At 34.0% G+C, this 14,306-nt stretch overlaps 4 protein-coding genes, 3 non-coding genes and 1 pseudogene across 11 annotated transcripts; 3 read left to right on the forward strand and 5 right to left on the reverse strand.

Moving 5' to 3' along the window:
* Window positions 1–369: 369 nt before the first annotated feature.
* On the reverse strand, window positions 370–1,513 carry ndua-5 (putative NADH dehydrogenase [ubiquinone] 1 alpha subcomplex subunit 5). The gene is made up of 3 exons (NM_069287.6): window positions 1,253–1,513; window positions 1,104–1,202; window positions 370–585 (listed from the first exon to the last, which is right to left on the reverse strand). Exons 1-3 carry the CDS (start codon window positions 1,502–1,504, stop codon window positions 484–486), a joined length of 453 nt encoding a protein of 150 aa, NP_501688.1. The 5' UTR covers window positions 1,505–1,513; the 3' UTR covers window positions 370–483.
* A 1,276-nt stretch (window positions 1,514–2,789) lies between these two features.
* On the forward strand, window positions 2,790–2,932 carry F56H11.11. Its single transcript, NR_056405.1, has one exon. It is a non-coding gene; the product is annotated as an Unclassified non-coding RNA F56H11.11 (non-coding RNA).
* F56H11.8 lies at window positions 2,795–2,937 on the reverse strand. Its single transcript, NR_056406.1, has one exon. It is a non-coding gene; the product is annotated as an Unclassified non-coding RNA F56H11.8 (non-coding RNA).
* A 42-nt stretch (window positions 2,938–2,979) lies between these two features.
* On the forward strand, window positions 2,980–4,964 carry elo-1 (Long chain fatty acid elongase 1; the record flags this gene model as incomplete). Of its 2 annotated transcripts, NM_069288.10 has the most annotated exons (4): window positions 2,980–3,147; window positions 3,607–3,787; window positions 4,013–4,398; window positions 4,625–4,964. In NM_069288.10, 4 exons carry the CDS (start codon window positions 3,001–3,003, stop codon window positions 4,775–4,777), a joined length of 867 nt encoding a protein of 288 aa, NP_501689.1. The 2 variants fall into 2 exon arrangements, with proteins under 2 accessions (NP_501689.1, NP_001263767.1); NM_001276838.3 differs by lacking the exon at window positions 2,980–3,147 and having other exon boundaries at window positions 3,622–3,787; window positions 4,625–4,777.
* A 4-nt stretch (window positions 4,965–4,968) lies between these two features.
* F56H11.6 lies at window positions 4,969–6,183 on the reverse strand (annotated as a pseudogene). The gene is made up of 5 exons: window positions 6,035–6,183; window positions 5,833–5,964; window positions 5,593–5,789; window positions 5,239–5,501; window positions 4,969–5,196 (listed from the first exon to the last, which is right to left on the reverse strand). Coding segments are annotated over exons 1-5 (969 nt in total).
* Window positions 6,184–6,560: 377 nt separating this feature from the next.
* On the forward strand, window positions 6,561–8,014 carry elo-7 (Elongation of very long chain fatty acids protein). The gene is made up of 6 exons (NM_001268468.2): window positions 6,561–6,813; window positions 6,903–7,083; window positions 7,131–7,269; window positions 7,353–7,463; window positions 7,511–7,646; window positions 7,692–8,014. Exons 1-6 carry the CDS (start codon window positions 6,601–6,603, stop codon window positions 7,839–7,841), a joined length of 930 nt encoding a protein of 309 aa, NP_001255397.1. The 5' UTR covers window positions 6,561–6,600; the 3' UTR covers window positions 7,842–8,014.
* F56H11.2 lies at window positions 7,951–9,785 on the reverse strand (the record flags this gene model as incomplete). Of its 3 annotated transcripts, NM_069291.6 has the most annotated exons (5): window positions 8,019–8,234; window positions 8,472–8,609; window positions 8,738–8,872; window positions 9,445–9,571; window positions 9,733–9,785. In NM_069291.6, 5 exons carry the CDS (start codon window positions 9,765–9,767, stop codon window positions 8,118–8,120), a joined length of 552 nt encoding a protein of 183 aa, NP_501692.3. The 3 variants fall into 3 exon arrangements, with proteins under 3 accessions (NP_001129858.1, NP_501692.3, NP_001255399.1); NM_001136386.4 differs by lacking the exons at window positions 9,445–9,571; window positions 9,733–9,785 and having other exon boundaries at window positions 7,951–8,234; NM_001268470.1 differs by lacking the exons at window positions 8,738–8,872; window positions 9,445–9,571; window positions 9,733–9,785 and having other exon boundaries at window positions 8,118–8,234; window positions 8,472–8,591.
* Window positions 9,786–12,805: 3,020 nt separating this feature from the next.
* On the reverse strand, window positions 12,806–12,826 carry 21ur-9004. Its single transcript, NR_056407.1, has one exon.
* Between the last annotated feature and the right edge of the window lie 1,480 nt (window positions 12,827–14,306).

A 14,306-nucleotide genomic window follows, 5' to 3' on the forward strand; every position in this document is an offset into this window, starting at 1 on the left:
ACATGACGTGTGAAACAGATTGTACTCCCAATTATCATGTCATTGTTTGGTACTTCTATTGAAAGAAAAAGAGGAAATAAAGGAAGACAAGTCACGAAACATACCAGATGAGCAATTTTAAAAACAGAAAAGTGGAGAAAGCTCATCGTGGCGGAGCACAAATGAGCTCTGAAGATGGCCAAGATATTTTACGACATCACCACCCAGAAACAAGGAAAACGGTGTGGTTCTCGCACTAACATAAATACAAAAAAAAAAAAATAAATATGAGAGGGTGAAGTACATATTTTCTTTCCTGATTGTGAATACGAAGAACCTCATCTGAATATTTGATTAGCATGCAATTTTTCCATTTCGCAGATTTGTTCAGCTTTTCTTTAGAATTCTAGAACACTATTTATAATTTTATATTCAGATGTGAAACAGAAAAAAAATGTTAAAATGTGATCTACAAGAAAAATTAATGAGAAACTCGAAAATTCTCTAGACTGGCCACGACCATTGTCCCTTTGGAGCAGATTCGACGAGAGGCTCCCATGCTTTTGAATCAACAATTGCTCGTGTTGTCTCCAGTTCATATTCGGCCTGTAATTATTGAGCATTTAAAATATTGCAGTGGTATTTATTTTTGAAACGAAAATTTTGTTATTCGGTGCAAAAATGATTTTAAAAAAATTTATTCTGATTTACGCGAAATATTTGTATCGGAAACTTTTAAACATTGACATATTAGAAACATCGTAGTCTTCGTGAACGCTGAGACCCGAAGAACTCGGGGGATTGCCCCGCCCACAGAACCGTGGCTTGCAATACGCCCATTTCTGCAACTGCCGCACGGTTTTAAAACTGTATTTTTATCAATAGAGCGAGGATTAACAAGAAAAAATGATTTTAAAACCGTGCGGCAGTTGCAGAAATGGGCGTATTGTAAGCCACGGTTCTGTGGGCGGAGCCAATCCCCCGAGTTGGTAATCCCCCCAGTTGGACATCCCCCGAGTTCTTCGGGTCTCTGAACGCTTTCAAATGAAAGCAACATTATGAAATATTTATAAATTCATTATTTTCATAGATATTCGATTATTTAACATTGAAACTTGACGCACCTGTTCGATGACTTCTTCGATTTGTCCCATTCCAATTTTCTCCTCAAGCTTCTTAATGTCGTTTTCGGCTTGAACAAGAGCCAAACGCTGCTTTACCACCTAAAAACATATTGCATAAGATTGCGGTAGAAACAATAATAATTTCTTACAGCTTCAGTATACTTGCGGTAAGCAGCATCCCGTGGAATTTGTTCAAGGGCGCGGAGAATTCTGCCATACACAACAGTCAACGCACGATGTGGATGCTCATTGACAAAAAGTCCAGTAATTCCTGTAGTCTTCTTGTGGAAATCCTCGGAAACCTTGCTCCTGGCCTTGAAACGGTTGATGTAAGGGTTCTCGTACATGGATCTCTGTTGTGTGGCACGAGCCACCGCCGTACGCAAGAAGCGGGACGACATCACCTGAAAAACAAATTTGAAAAATATTTATGAAAGAAAAACGCGAGTTTATTGCTTAAAAACTTATAAATCCGTTTCTAAGCGCGTTGCTTATCCATAACATATTTTAATTTCAATAAAACTTGTGATCAAGAAAGCGTTGAAAAGGTTTAAGAGTATAAAATCAAAGAAAATGTGTTTTTAAAAACAAAATAAATAAAAATCTGGTTAAAAATTAAACTGGGCAACGGAGTGTCGTTGCGCGCCTTGTTTATCAGTTGTTGAAAAATCGGCGCGTAGTTCAAATTTAGGTAGTGAAAAGTTTCCAATTGTTTTTACTAAATATATTTGCAACATCTCTTTGAGTAAAACAAACAAAATCATTAAATCTCTCCAAATTAGATCATGAATATAAAAATATAGAAAATAACCATTCTCGAGGCTAAAAAACTTTAAAATTTCTCTGCGTCTCTCTTTTAAAGCATTACAATACACTGTCCCTCAATCGGAGTGTCGTTACCGCGTGCAGTTTAGTGCTCCACGAATTAAATTTTTTTCGCATTATTTTTTATCCTTTTTTGTTTTGCTCTTACATTTTATTGAAAAAATACGTTATTTTCCTTTTCAGCTTGAAACTGGTCGACTTTTTATTTTGCAATCGGTAAAAAGCTATGCCTTCTTGTCTCAAAACGATCTCAAACTCGTAAAGAAAAGTTTTATATTATTGTATTGTTCCATTCAAATATTCTAAACTTTATTTAGAGCTTGTTTTACTAAAAATGTGTCATCATTTTGGACGCTCAGTTATCAACCATCATAAAAGTTGCAAGCATGGCTGGTTTGAAAAAAAAACTATTTACATAGCCCTTTTTGGTTTGAAGGAATACACAAAAATGCTTTCTTAAAATATTTTTTCTCAAAAGTTTCAACCATGAAATGTGGTTTCAATTCGCTTAATTTTTTCTGATCAAGATGATTCACTTGATTGAAAACATATGTCATGTTTGTTAATTAAACTGGTAGCATTACATTTTAGACCTCCATGCTTGGCTAGAAAACTAGACTCGATGAATCTACATGTTATATCAGCGTTCTCGTTTGTTTTCATTTATCTCCGTCTACAAAAAAGTCATGCCATCGCAAGTAATAAAAAATGCTCTCTTCGAAAAATTTCCTTTTCGGCAGGTTCTGGTCGAGGACACAAGAGACCTCTGATAAGAGTTGCTGTGGGTACGAAGGACGTTTTTCTCTATTTCTATACTCCATTTTTCTTTTCATTTCATTTGAATTCGATCCTCCACAAGGTCGATATGGGGTGATGGGGCGGAGCCATCGTTCTTTTTTCCCTTTTTCTTTTCCTCCATTTCATCTCTTTTTACTACTCCATATCGCCCTTTCACCCCGTCGACAGACGCGCCTGTTTACTATCCTATCTCTCGCACTTTTTGCAGACGGAAATTTATTTCTTTTTTTTTTTGAAACAATTATTTTTGCAGGTAGTTTATCTTGGGGAGAAGATGGCTCAGCATCCGCTCGTTCAACGGCTTCTCGATGTCAAATTCGACACGAAACGATTTGTGGCTATTGCTACTCATGGGCCAAAGAATTTCCCTGACGCAGAAGGTCGCAAGTTCTTTGCTGATCACTTTGATGTTACTATTCAGGTAAAATTTGTTTAGAATTAAAATTTTGATTATAGTTGTTTGGTTTATTGGAAATCCGAAGAATCCGAAATTGAAATATTTGTATAATTTATTAAATTTTTCCCAACACTAAACGAATTACAACCTATATTACAACAATTATTCAAAAAAAATTCTCAACCAAGAATGCAACTTCAAATTAATTTTGAATATTTTGAAAGTATTTTATTTCATAGGTTCTCTTTGGATAATCTTTCAAGAAATTTATTGCACTTGAAAACCAATGAGTTTCTTGAAAAATGGTCCGAACCTATAAAATTGAATATTTTTAAAAATATCCAGCATGTATTCGAAGCGTCTCTGAAACATGTTTGTATTCTTTACAATTTATTTTTGAGAATTCATTTTGAGATATTGAAAACTGGGTGTTTTCAATTTGGTGCATTTTCATCCCTCATTCAACCATATTTCATTTTCCAGGCTTCAATCCTGTACATGGTCGTTGTGTTCGGAACAAAATGGTTCATGCGTAATCGTCAACCATTCCAATTGACTATTCCACTCAACATCTGGAATTTCATCCTCGCCGCATTTTCCATCGCAGGAGCTGTCAAAATGACCCCAGAGTTCTTTGGAACCATTGCCAACAAAGGAATTGTCGGTGAGTACAATCAAAGAGAGTGTACCAAAGTACTAACGTTCTCTGATCAACCTGATTTTGATAGTGTCAGAACAATTAGTAGTCAGCATTATCGTGTTATCAAAAGTTGACGGGAATATTATGTTATCTGTGAAAAATTAAAAATACCAAAAAATAAAAAATATGTTCCAAAGTGACAAAATAGAATACATTCCACTTTCCTGCAAAAATTAAATATAATTTCAGCATCCTACTGCAAAGTGTTTGATTTCACGAAAGGAGAGAATGGATACTGGGTGTGGCTCTTCATGGCTTCCAAACTTTTCGAACTTGTTGACACCATCTTCTTGGTTCTCCGTAAACGTCCACTCATGTTCCTTCACTGGTATCACCATATTCTCACCATGATCTACGCCTGGTACTCTCATCCATTGACCCCAGGATTCAACAGATACGGAATTTATCTTAACTTTGTCGTCCACGCCTTCATGTACTCTTACTACTTCCTTCGCTCGATGAAGATTCGCGTGCCAGGATTCATCGCCCAAGCTATCACATCTCTTCAAATCGTTCAATTCATCATCTCTTGCGCCGTTCTTGCTCATCTTGGTTATCTCATGCACTTCACCAATGTAAGTTTTGAATATTTGAGTTCACTTTGTATAGGGAAACCGAAATTACTGAATTTAAACTCTTTTAAACGCCGTCTAAAAATGATAAAACATCTTTAAACTTCAGCCTTATTGCACCAAACGGTTTGTGAACAGCGTTTCGCATAAGACTTTTTAGCAGAAGATTTCTAAAAATTAATTTTCGGATTTATTCTTCAAAAAAAAAAGTACATTTTGTTTCTTTCAGGCCAACTGTGATTTCGAGCCATCAGTATTCAAGCTCGCAGTTTTCATGGACACAACATACTTGGCTCTTTTCGTCAACTTCTTCCTCCAATCATATGTTCTCCGCGGAGGAAAAGACAAGTACAAGGCAGTGCCAAAGAAGAAGAACAACTAAATCGTCCCATTACGATTCTAAACCATCCCACTTTCTTCCCCAGTTTTCTTTGAATTGCGGGTTTTTCGAACATGATCGATTCCCAACTTTATGTAGTGTGTTAATTACAATCCCTGTTCTGTTTTTTTTGTATTTGCTCCCCGTTTGAACGTTTATAAAACACTAAATAATAATCATAATGGGAATTATTATCACTTTTTCTCAGAATCTTTCTTCGAATCCATCACACTCGGGCCACCTCCACTTTTCTCTTTTTTCATCGAGTCAACATTGATCGAATCTTCTCGACTTAATCCGTCTGCTCCTGAATGTGGGGATTTTTTGTTCAGATCCTGGCGTCTTGTCTTGGACTTTGGCTTCTTATTCATTGCAGGTTTAGCCGGAAGCTTTGGTTTATCAAGAAGAGCCCATTTATCAATCTAAATTTAAACTGATATAATTTCAAATAAAATAACAATCACCTTGAAAAAGTCTCCAGGATTTTCCCACACATACTTCTTTCCCTTCTTTGCTTTGACAACTTTCGACAACTCATCCGATTTCGTGTTGGTTTCCCAGTCGTATGCCGAACCCCAATTAACTTCTGACTTGATCATCACATCTTTGAAGAATGAATGCACTAGATCATAGTTTGGATGATCGTAATAATGACATTCTTTGAGCATCTTATTAATTTCTTTAAGCTTTTCCTCTTGCTCAGGTGAGAAGTGAGAAGGATTCTTTTCTGAAAATTTGTGAAAGTTTTTAAGAATTTAAATTTTACAGAATAGGCAAGTAAGCACGTCGTTAGGAAAAAAGTAGGCGTGTTGGCAGGCGGGTTTGATGTAGGCATGCAGCTGAGCTGCGTTGGTAGGTAAACAGAAAGTAGGCATGTAGGCAGGCAAAACACCACGGATGGGCTCCCACGGGAGTCTCCAAATCATGGTGATCCACCTTTGCCAGTCCTTGCTTCGGTTGACTTCCCTTTTTGAAATTTTTTGTAGTTTCAACTTTTATTGCCCGGTTCACAAATCTTAAAAAAGTTCTTAAACTGCATATCCTGATTTAATGCTCACTTTCTTGCAAGTCCAAAGTCAAAAAGAAGAATACGTCGTCTATGATATTCGGAAAGAGAGTTCATACCAACTGCAAAGTTGCTCTCCTTAACACCACGGTGAACAAATCCACTGTGGTGCATTGTTTTAAACCTGAATTATTGTCATCTTGATATTGAGATGTTAACTTCGAAAAACAATGTTTTTTCAGTGTTAAACGTACTCGTACAAGCACTGAATCGCAATCCTCGACCATGTTCCATCAGTCAATAAATCAGGATTCGGGCTTTTTGCTTTAAGCACTTTCAGATTGTCGCCCAACAGTTCAAGAACCAGAAAATGATATTTGGTTTTCCTACCGCCGCAGATCATTTCAGGAAACACGCTGTTCTTTGGAAGTTGTTGAAGCACATTCATCTGAATTACATCTGCTTATATCTTGAAGTAAAAACTAAAGCAAATTTCTCGAGAAACTGATTACTGATATCTGTAGATTAATATCTTAAGTGTGATAAACAACATTTGAATGAATAACTATTCCCGCCAGAGTTTAAACTATTTGGGTATTTTAAATACTCTCCAACTGACTCAATGATCTCATACATTAATGCAACACAGTGTTGATAAGAAAAACGTAAAAATTAAATATTCATAAAAAACGGAAGAATAATAAAGTCGTGAGAACCTTGATTATCCCGTTGTTTGTACATTTTGACAACCCCTATCTGTTCTAATTCCGAATCCACGTCATTATCATTAACATCACCGCCAACTTGTTGCTCTTGAAAAATGTATTTGAATTATTTCGCGACGGAAATCTTCCATCGTAGTGCGGTTTGTGAAACAGAAGCTTGTCGCTCGTCAAAAATAATGATTGCTGACGTGTTCAAATGGAAATTCGATGCAAACGAATTGTGGAGTCTTTTAACGAATCAGGATGAAGTTTTCCCGCATATTAGAGCACGGCGATTCATTCAAGAACATTTTGGTCTATTCGTCCAGGTAATACAAATAGTATAAAAGTTACCACAGCTTTAGTTCAATATTTGCATAGAAAACTTAGGAATAAACTTATATTATGTTTCTCTTAGATGGCAATTGCATATGTCATTTTGGTGTTCTCAATCAAAAGGTTCATGAGGGATCGTGAACCATTTCAACTCACCACAGCTCTTCGTCTCTGGAACTTCTTCCTCTCCGTCTTCTCAATTTATGGTTCCTGGACAATGTTTCCATTTATGGTTCAACAAATAAGACTTTATGGTCTCTACGGTATTTAGCTGAAAGTTAACTTGTGGAAATTCAATTCAAGATTTCAGGATGTGGATGCGAAGCACTTTCAAACCTTCCGAGTCAAGCAGAATATTGGCTTTTCCTGACGATCTTGTCCAAAGCTGTGGAGTTTGTTGATACATTTTTCTTGGTTCTCCGGAAAAAACCACTCATCTTCCTACACTGGTTAGTTCATAAAACTTATGTTCTTAAGTTTAAAAGAAATTGTTTTGACTTCATAAAGTGTAAGCCTACTGCTCACTTTTCAGGTATCATCATATGGCAACATTTGTCTTCTTCTGCAGTAATTACCCGACTCCATCGTCACAATCACGCGTCGGAGTTATCGTCAACCTGTTCGTGCATGCCTTCATGTACCCGTTAGTTTACTGCTTCTATTATTTCCGAGTCACAACCTACATTTCAGATACTATTTCACCCGATCAATGAACATCAAAGTTCCTGCGAAAATTTCAATGGCTGTTACAGTTCTTCAATTGACTCAATTCATGTGCTTTATCTATGGATGTACTCTCATGTACTACTCGTTGGCCACTAATCAGGCACGATACCCCTCAAAGTAGTTAATTTAAAAAAAATTGTTTCAGTACACCTGCGACACTCCAATGTTTGTCCTACACTCTACATTTGCTTTGAGCAGTTCCTATTTTGTGCTCTTTGCCAACTTCTTCCATAAGGCTTATTTGCAACGAGGAGGAAAACGAGAACATCCGAATCAGACAAAGAAAATTAACTAATTTTTGATGTTTCTTCTTAATTCTTCTTAATCCCTCTTAATTTTTAGTTATTATTTATTCATGAAACCGATGTATTTTATATCGGATTTATGACTGAATAATATCAATCTAATTGGTGAATCTTTTTTTGATTGGTATCATTTTTTGATAATAATAAAAAGTCAATCAAATTATGAAATGTGTTTCTTTGGGAGAAAATACCCGCAAATGGGGTGAAAACCGTATGATGAGGAGGAAATGGACAACAATTATGCAAATTTAACAACGAAGATGTTATTAGTTGGTGGTTCTTGAAGTATGAGGTGTCTTGTGAAGCATCGACAATGCTGTCGAATAGTCGGGTGGAGCAGTTAATGAACCGTTATCATGTGATGATGCATGTTTTTGTTGAGTCTAAAAATGAAGTTAAAGCTCAAGTTTTCAGCTTTTTGAAAATATTTTCACTGGGAGGTATTTGCAAGATAAAGATTTTTTGTCTTATTTCATGAAAATTATCACAGTTTCAATATCATTCTAAAAACTGTTACTTCTGCTTTCATTTTTTAAATAGGGAAATTATTTCCAAACTTCGAAAGATCACAATAAAAATCACCTTTAAGTATAATTTTTATATTTGAATTTGATACTCACCTCATCTAACACTAAAACCTCATCATAGGTTGGTAACGGTCTCTGAGGGATTCCTCGTCCACCACAACATTCATCGTGAGGACCTGGTAGAAGACATGGGAAAGATTCTGGAAGAGCCATATGCGCCAATAAACTTTCCTGAAACGCTTTATTTGTGTAAATGTGTTTCAGTAGTAACAAATTGGAAGCATGCATTTTTATAATTATATAGATTCCAATTCCAATTGGAATAAAACAATTATTAAAAAAGAAAGAAGTTTACTCACTACAGTCATTCTATCCAATTCTTTCTGTCGTTTCTTGCTTTTGTAATAATTTACAAAATTGATAACAGCTCCAAAGATCATAACTCCAACAAGCCAAATAATTGGAGCATAATTCATGACATTGTCAGCAGACATCTAAAAAATAAAACAGATAATTTATGATGAAGGAATACGTAACTTTTTCTTGCAAGAAATTTTGTTTCGTTGTCGTAGTAATAGTGAAACGGCATTTATTTACAACATAGCCTATAAAAATCAATAAAAGGATTATGACTGTAGAAATAGAGAAATGACGATTAAAAACATGTGATACTTTATTAATTGTGAAAAGAAACGGTTCTATGGGTGACAAAATCCTTCACTAAAAACGAAACACCGAACTTTTGTAAAGTTTTTATTTGTTAGAGATGGTTTCATTTGATATTACACTATGTATCAATGACTTTCCTTATTTCTGAATACAAATATATTCAATTTGGTACTTTGATGCTTAATTACAATTACTTCTTGAATTTGGAATGTGAATCGGTTTTTTTTCTTAATGTTTCAAACTTTAAAAAAAAATTTATTTAAAAAAAATCAAGTCTTCCAAAATATTAAGTGGAATTATTATTCGGTTTAATCACAAATTTCATACACTTTTGTATTTAGAAAAAAATTATAAAAATTGAATCAGGTATTAAAAATATTGTTTGTAATTAACTCACATCCATTTTTGATAGGAACATGACAATGGTGATGAAAAATGTAATGCCTCCCATAACAAGAATTGTCTGAATTTCTCTTGAATCTTTGTCTAAAAGCTCTCGAGTTCTAGCATCCATTTCACGTCGTCTGAAAACTCAATACTATTGAATTATTGCTTATAAATTACAGTTTTAAACATGGATGTGGAACCTATGAACATAGCAGGATCACACTAACAATAAGTATTATAGAAAGTTTTTAAAGCCTAGGTTGATAAAATAAAGATAACGCTTTATTCAAAAACTAACCTTTCAGCATCCACCACGTACATATTGTGGGTCATGTTCGTCTCTCTTTTAGTCTGAAAGTCTTCTATTGAAATTTTCTCTTCGCACCAAATATATCGGAAATAGATTGAGATGAAACGTTTCAAACAAAAATGCAAAATTTGTAAGCAACAATAGAAGTGAAGACGAACGATTGAAAAATAAAAATAAAAATGTTTTAATACCTTTCGGCCTTATCTTTTGAATACGAACAAAGTTCTTATCAATTGATAAACATAACTCAAACTCTGAGTTTGGTAACGAAGTATTTGAAAACTATGGAAAAATCTGAAAACCCCTAAAAGTATTCAGTGGAAAAGTAACTATTTGAATTGATTTGTCTCACCAAATTAGGTGAAATTAGTTCAGAATTATGTCCACTCACACTGATGACCAAATTAACCTAATTTTCTAAAATATTAAAAACGTAAACAGTAAGTACGAACATATAATTCAAACTATTCAGTTGCAAAAAAATAGAAAAATGTTTCTAAAAAAAGTACACATGAGAAGTTAAAAAAAACAACAGAGTGAAGAGTTGTTAAATTCAGAACAACAACAATGCAACTTATCAAGTGAAACCAATGTTTTGACAAAATAATATCTAGCTACTTGTAACTTATGGTAAATTTTGTAAAAGAAAATAACGGGTGTTAGAGTATACTAAGTTTGAGTTTGCAAGAAATGTATCGAAAAAGAAAAATAAATGCTTTCAGTTTCAACTTAAACTGTCTTATATGTTCAAAATTTTGTTTCAAAAGTTTGCAAAAACTAATGATAAAATGAAATAATTCAACGTAGTTCGACGACAAAAAAGGACCAATTGAAGAAACAATACGGTCAGTTAAAGAACGAGTAGATTACTTTTCAAAATTAATTTTTTTGCGATGGAGTTTTTGAAAATGGTCATCAGAATAGACACTAACTAATGCATTTGATCATTCTCCAGAAAACTTGCATAACACTAGGTCAGCAGGATAGATCGAGACAAACGATGAAATGGAAATTGACTGTTGAGAAGAGGAGAAAGAGTGAATTCAATGCGATTAGTGACGGTTTTCCGTTGAAATTGTAGGCGTCAATAGGCGCATAGGGTGACACAATAATACGTGATAAATCGATCTCTGTATTTCTATGAAAACATTCAGACTATTTTTTCTTGAAAGTCCCAGTAATCTAGAAGACCTAGTAACAGTGAGCAAGTATGGAAGATCGAAGGCAATTTTCAATTATAAAGAGTTCTCCTCTCAACGCCAAAAACGAATGTATCACAAAAACCTTCAACTACTATACCATACACAAGACAAAGAATAAACATTTTAAAACTGTTAGAATATCGGAGAGACGCAGATAGAATGCGCGGAAAGTGATTTTTTAAAGGAAAATAGTTTGTGAGGGGAGGGGACGACGGGGTCACGTGATGGAAGAAATGGGAAATGACATTTTAGAGTACGGAGAGTGAAATGGAAGAAGAATTGGATGGGTGTGTGCGTATCTAGTGGACAGAGGTTGCAAAAATTAATTGGTAGAGTAAGTTGGAAAATCAGTCACACAAAAGTACACTGTAACCATTCAAAATTGCAGAATCGTACTCAAAGGGCGAGGAATAAATGAAATTAGAGACGAAAATTTCGAAAGTGATTCATAAATATTCATTTAAAAGCTTTTGTTATGGATAAGGTTTATGTTAAACGCAACTCTAATGTAGTATATCAGCTTTTGGGATTCGGAAATGAAATTCCAAAATGAATTTTTTATAAAGAATCTCTAAAAAGCTTAGCTTTTTGTGTTCACCTTGACTAACAGTAAGCTTTCAAATAACATACAAATATTTTCAACAAGTAATATGGCTACTATCTTCAACGAAACTAGATGGTCTAAAAGTTAGTTGAAACTCAATAGAAAATAAGATAAATGAAAATATGAATTTCTCTTTTCACTTTTTCCTTTCGTTTTTACTATGATGCACTACCACCTTTTACAGATTGTTAACAAAAGTTTCAAGTTTAAATGAGTCAAATGTTAACGGAATGAGAAAATGAAACAGACGAATACAAAGACAATGGACACATGAAGAAGAAGCTACGTGACCTGAAGACAAGATGATAATGGTCATGACGAATACCAAATAGAAACGGAGAAACTTAGAGATATGAGAGGAAATCTAGATGAGATTGATTGTGACGTAACTGAACGAGAAATTTCGAGATTTTGATGAGAAAACTATTGATAGTAGGATGATATGAAGAGAACATAGTACGAACGGAAATGGGAGGAGCATGTGATGCTGATGATTTTTGAAGATTACCTAAATCTGAAAACATTCACTGTTTCAACAACTATTGAAAAAAAAGTGAATTTCACACGGTAAAAAGCTATAATTAAAAAAAAACAAACTTCATGTGGTATCGAGTTCACTCTGTAACGTCTAAAATTTTTTAGTAACTTTTAGGAACAGCAATGAATTGTATTTTTAAACTGAAAAATGCCGATAAAATAAATTCTTATATGAATTTTGTTTCCTTAATCTTATTTTTATTCAACCATACCATCATAGCTCATTTTTAAACCTCAACTGCTCATTTGTGCCCTACTTGGTAATCCACTCTTATGAATTCCCCAATTTCAGCTAACATAAACATTTTTAGGGAAGACAAAATTTGACCAAAAACGAGGTGAATGCCGAGAACCGTTGTGTAATTTCAGATTTTAGTGTCAAGTTTTTCTCAAAATACAACTTGTAAAAACATAAACATTTCATTCAAAGTAATCAGTTGACAGAAGTTAAAATTAATTCAGATCTGTACATGAGTATACAACTTTAAAGTCACGTGGACCCAAATTGAAATAAAAATCGGTGACAAGGTTACCTATAGTCACACTCCTCGACAGTTAAGTTAATAAGAAAAACTTGGAGTAAAATGTTCGCTTCGATGTCGGCATAACAAAAGTTGTAAGAGATTTTAAAGAAGTACATCATTTTTTAAAAATTTAAATTTTTTTGTTATGAAAATAGTTTCTCAATACAATTTTTGAACAGTAATACTTTTTTATGGGAGTTACGCCTTTCTTACCAATAAAAAAAATCTTCATTCAAAATTATTATTTGACGGCACGATAAAACAGACCTATCCATCCGATTGTCTTCATTTTTCTTGAAAACCTAATAGCAAATCTCATCAATCTCAACTTCCTTATTGTCACACTACACCTGGCACCGTATCTGATCAACGACTATCTATATTCTGCTAACCGAAAAGTCCTTGACCAAAACTGTTCTCTCAGAAAAAAAAAACCAAAAAACATACTGGCTATCGCAGTTACTTCTCTATAGTTTGCATCTGTTTTCTTCATAAAACAGAAATCATGAATTTTGTGGTTTTAATGGTAACTTTAATTGTTAATACCACTTGATTAACTGGATCTCAAAGGGAATCATTGGTACCAATTAAAATTTAAAAATGTCTTATTAATTTCCGTTAGTCGTGATGCAGATCTAATTAGCCGCTACACTAACGTTAGTATAGCGGCTAATTAGATCTGCACTAATGGAAATTAATGAGACATTTTTAAATTTTAAACATACTTTGAATTAGTTCAAAAAAAATTTGAAGCTAAAACCGATTTATCATTTTTTGGACGAGTTGGTCGTTTAATACTTTATACATTTTTTACAGTGAACATTGATTCCCGCCATGCCCATATGTTATCTGGGTTACCAGACAACCACTTTGATAAAAGTTTGACCTTTTGTTGTGAAGTCTTATGTGGTATTGTCTAGGCTATATCTGTTTTTATCAGAGAAATAACAGGAGAAGAAACTCGGTTGGACACGTCACATGCCCCATTGCTCTGATGAACGATTATTGAATTTTCCAATTTTGCCGATTTCGTCGATGTTTGCAACTGTAAAGAAAACTTCGTCCAACATTAATAATTTTGCTTCAAAAAATACTGACCATTTTATTCAATAAATCCGCGCACAAAAATCAAGCGAAACCAGCTTTTTGGCTATTCTGCAATTTATTGTGTTCCGAAAGTATCCAAATTGTCACAATTTATTGAAAAAAAATACCACGGTCAAGCTCGGAAAATATTGCTATAATAATAATCGTTTTTTCTCGCAACGAGACCCATTTGAATATATACATATTAGACCACGTACCATGAGGCAGTGTTGCAGAAAAATCCAGAACTACGGTAATTTCGTTATGAATTTAAATTACAAAACACATTACAAATTTTGAGCAGTTGTAATGTTACACTAAAGCACTGCTTACAAAAAATAAAATTTACAATTTCAAAGTTACAATACATACAGTCAATTTTTTTCAGAATGCCATTAGTGCAACAAATTGCTTTTCCAAATACCAATCATCGCATAGTTCAACTCTAAACAAAACAATTCTAGTTTCATTTTTGAAATTTTACTAATTTGAAGGTTTTTACTTATCTCATTTTGTTCCAAATCAATTTCTGTGAATAAAATAGTGCTCGTTTTGTTCTCTTATCATTCATTGAAAGTGATAACGAACTCATACATTGGAATTGAATTT

The sequence above is a fragment of the Caenorhabditis elegans genome, chromosome IV, assembly GCF_000002985.6.
Source record: "Caenorhabditis elegans chromosome IV".
Lineage (NCBI taxonomy): Eukaryota > Metazoa > Nematoda > Chromadorea > Rhabditida > Rhabditidae > Caenorhabditis > Caenorhabditis elegans.

Coding starts and splice junctions, on each gene's coding strand:
- elo-7 (NM_001268468.2), top strand. CDS start 6,601: ATGTATTTGAATTATTTCGCGACGGAAATCTTCCATCGTAGTGCGGTT. Junction 6,814..6,902: donor ATTTTGGTCTATTCGTCCAG/GTAATACAAATA, acceptor TGTTTCTCTTAG/ATGGCAATTGCATATGTCAT. Junction 7,084..7,130: donor AAGACTTTATGGTCTCTACG/GTATTTAGCTGA, acceptor TCAAGATTTCAG/GATGTGGATGCGAAGCACTT.
- ndua-5 (NM_069287.6), bottom strand. CDS start 1,504: ATGTCGTCCCGCTTCTTGCGTACGGCGGTGGCTCGTGCCACACAACAG. Junction 1,203..1,252: donor ACCGCAAGTATACTGAAGCT/GTAAGAAATTAT, acceptor ATATGTTTTTAG/GTGGTAAAGCAGCGTTTGGC. Junction 586..1,103: donor TCGAAGAAGTCATCGAACAG/GTGCGTCAAGTT, acceptor CAATAATTACAG/GCCGAATATGAACTGGAGAC.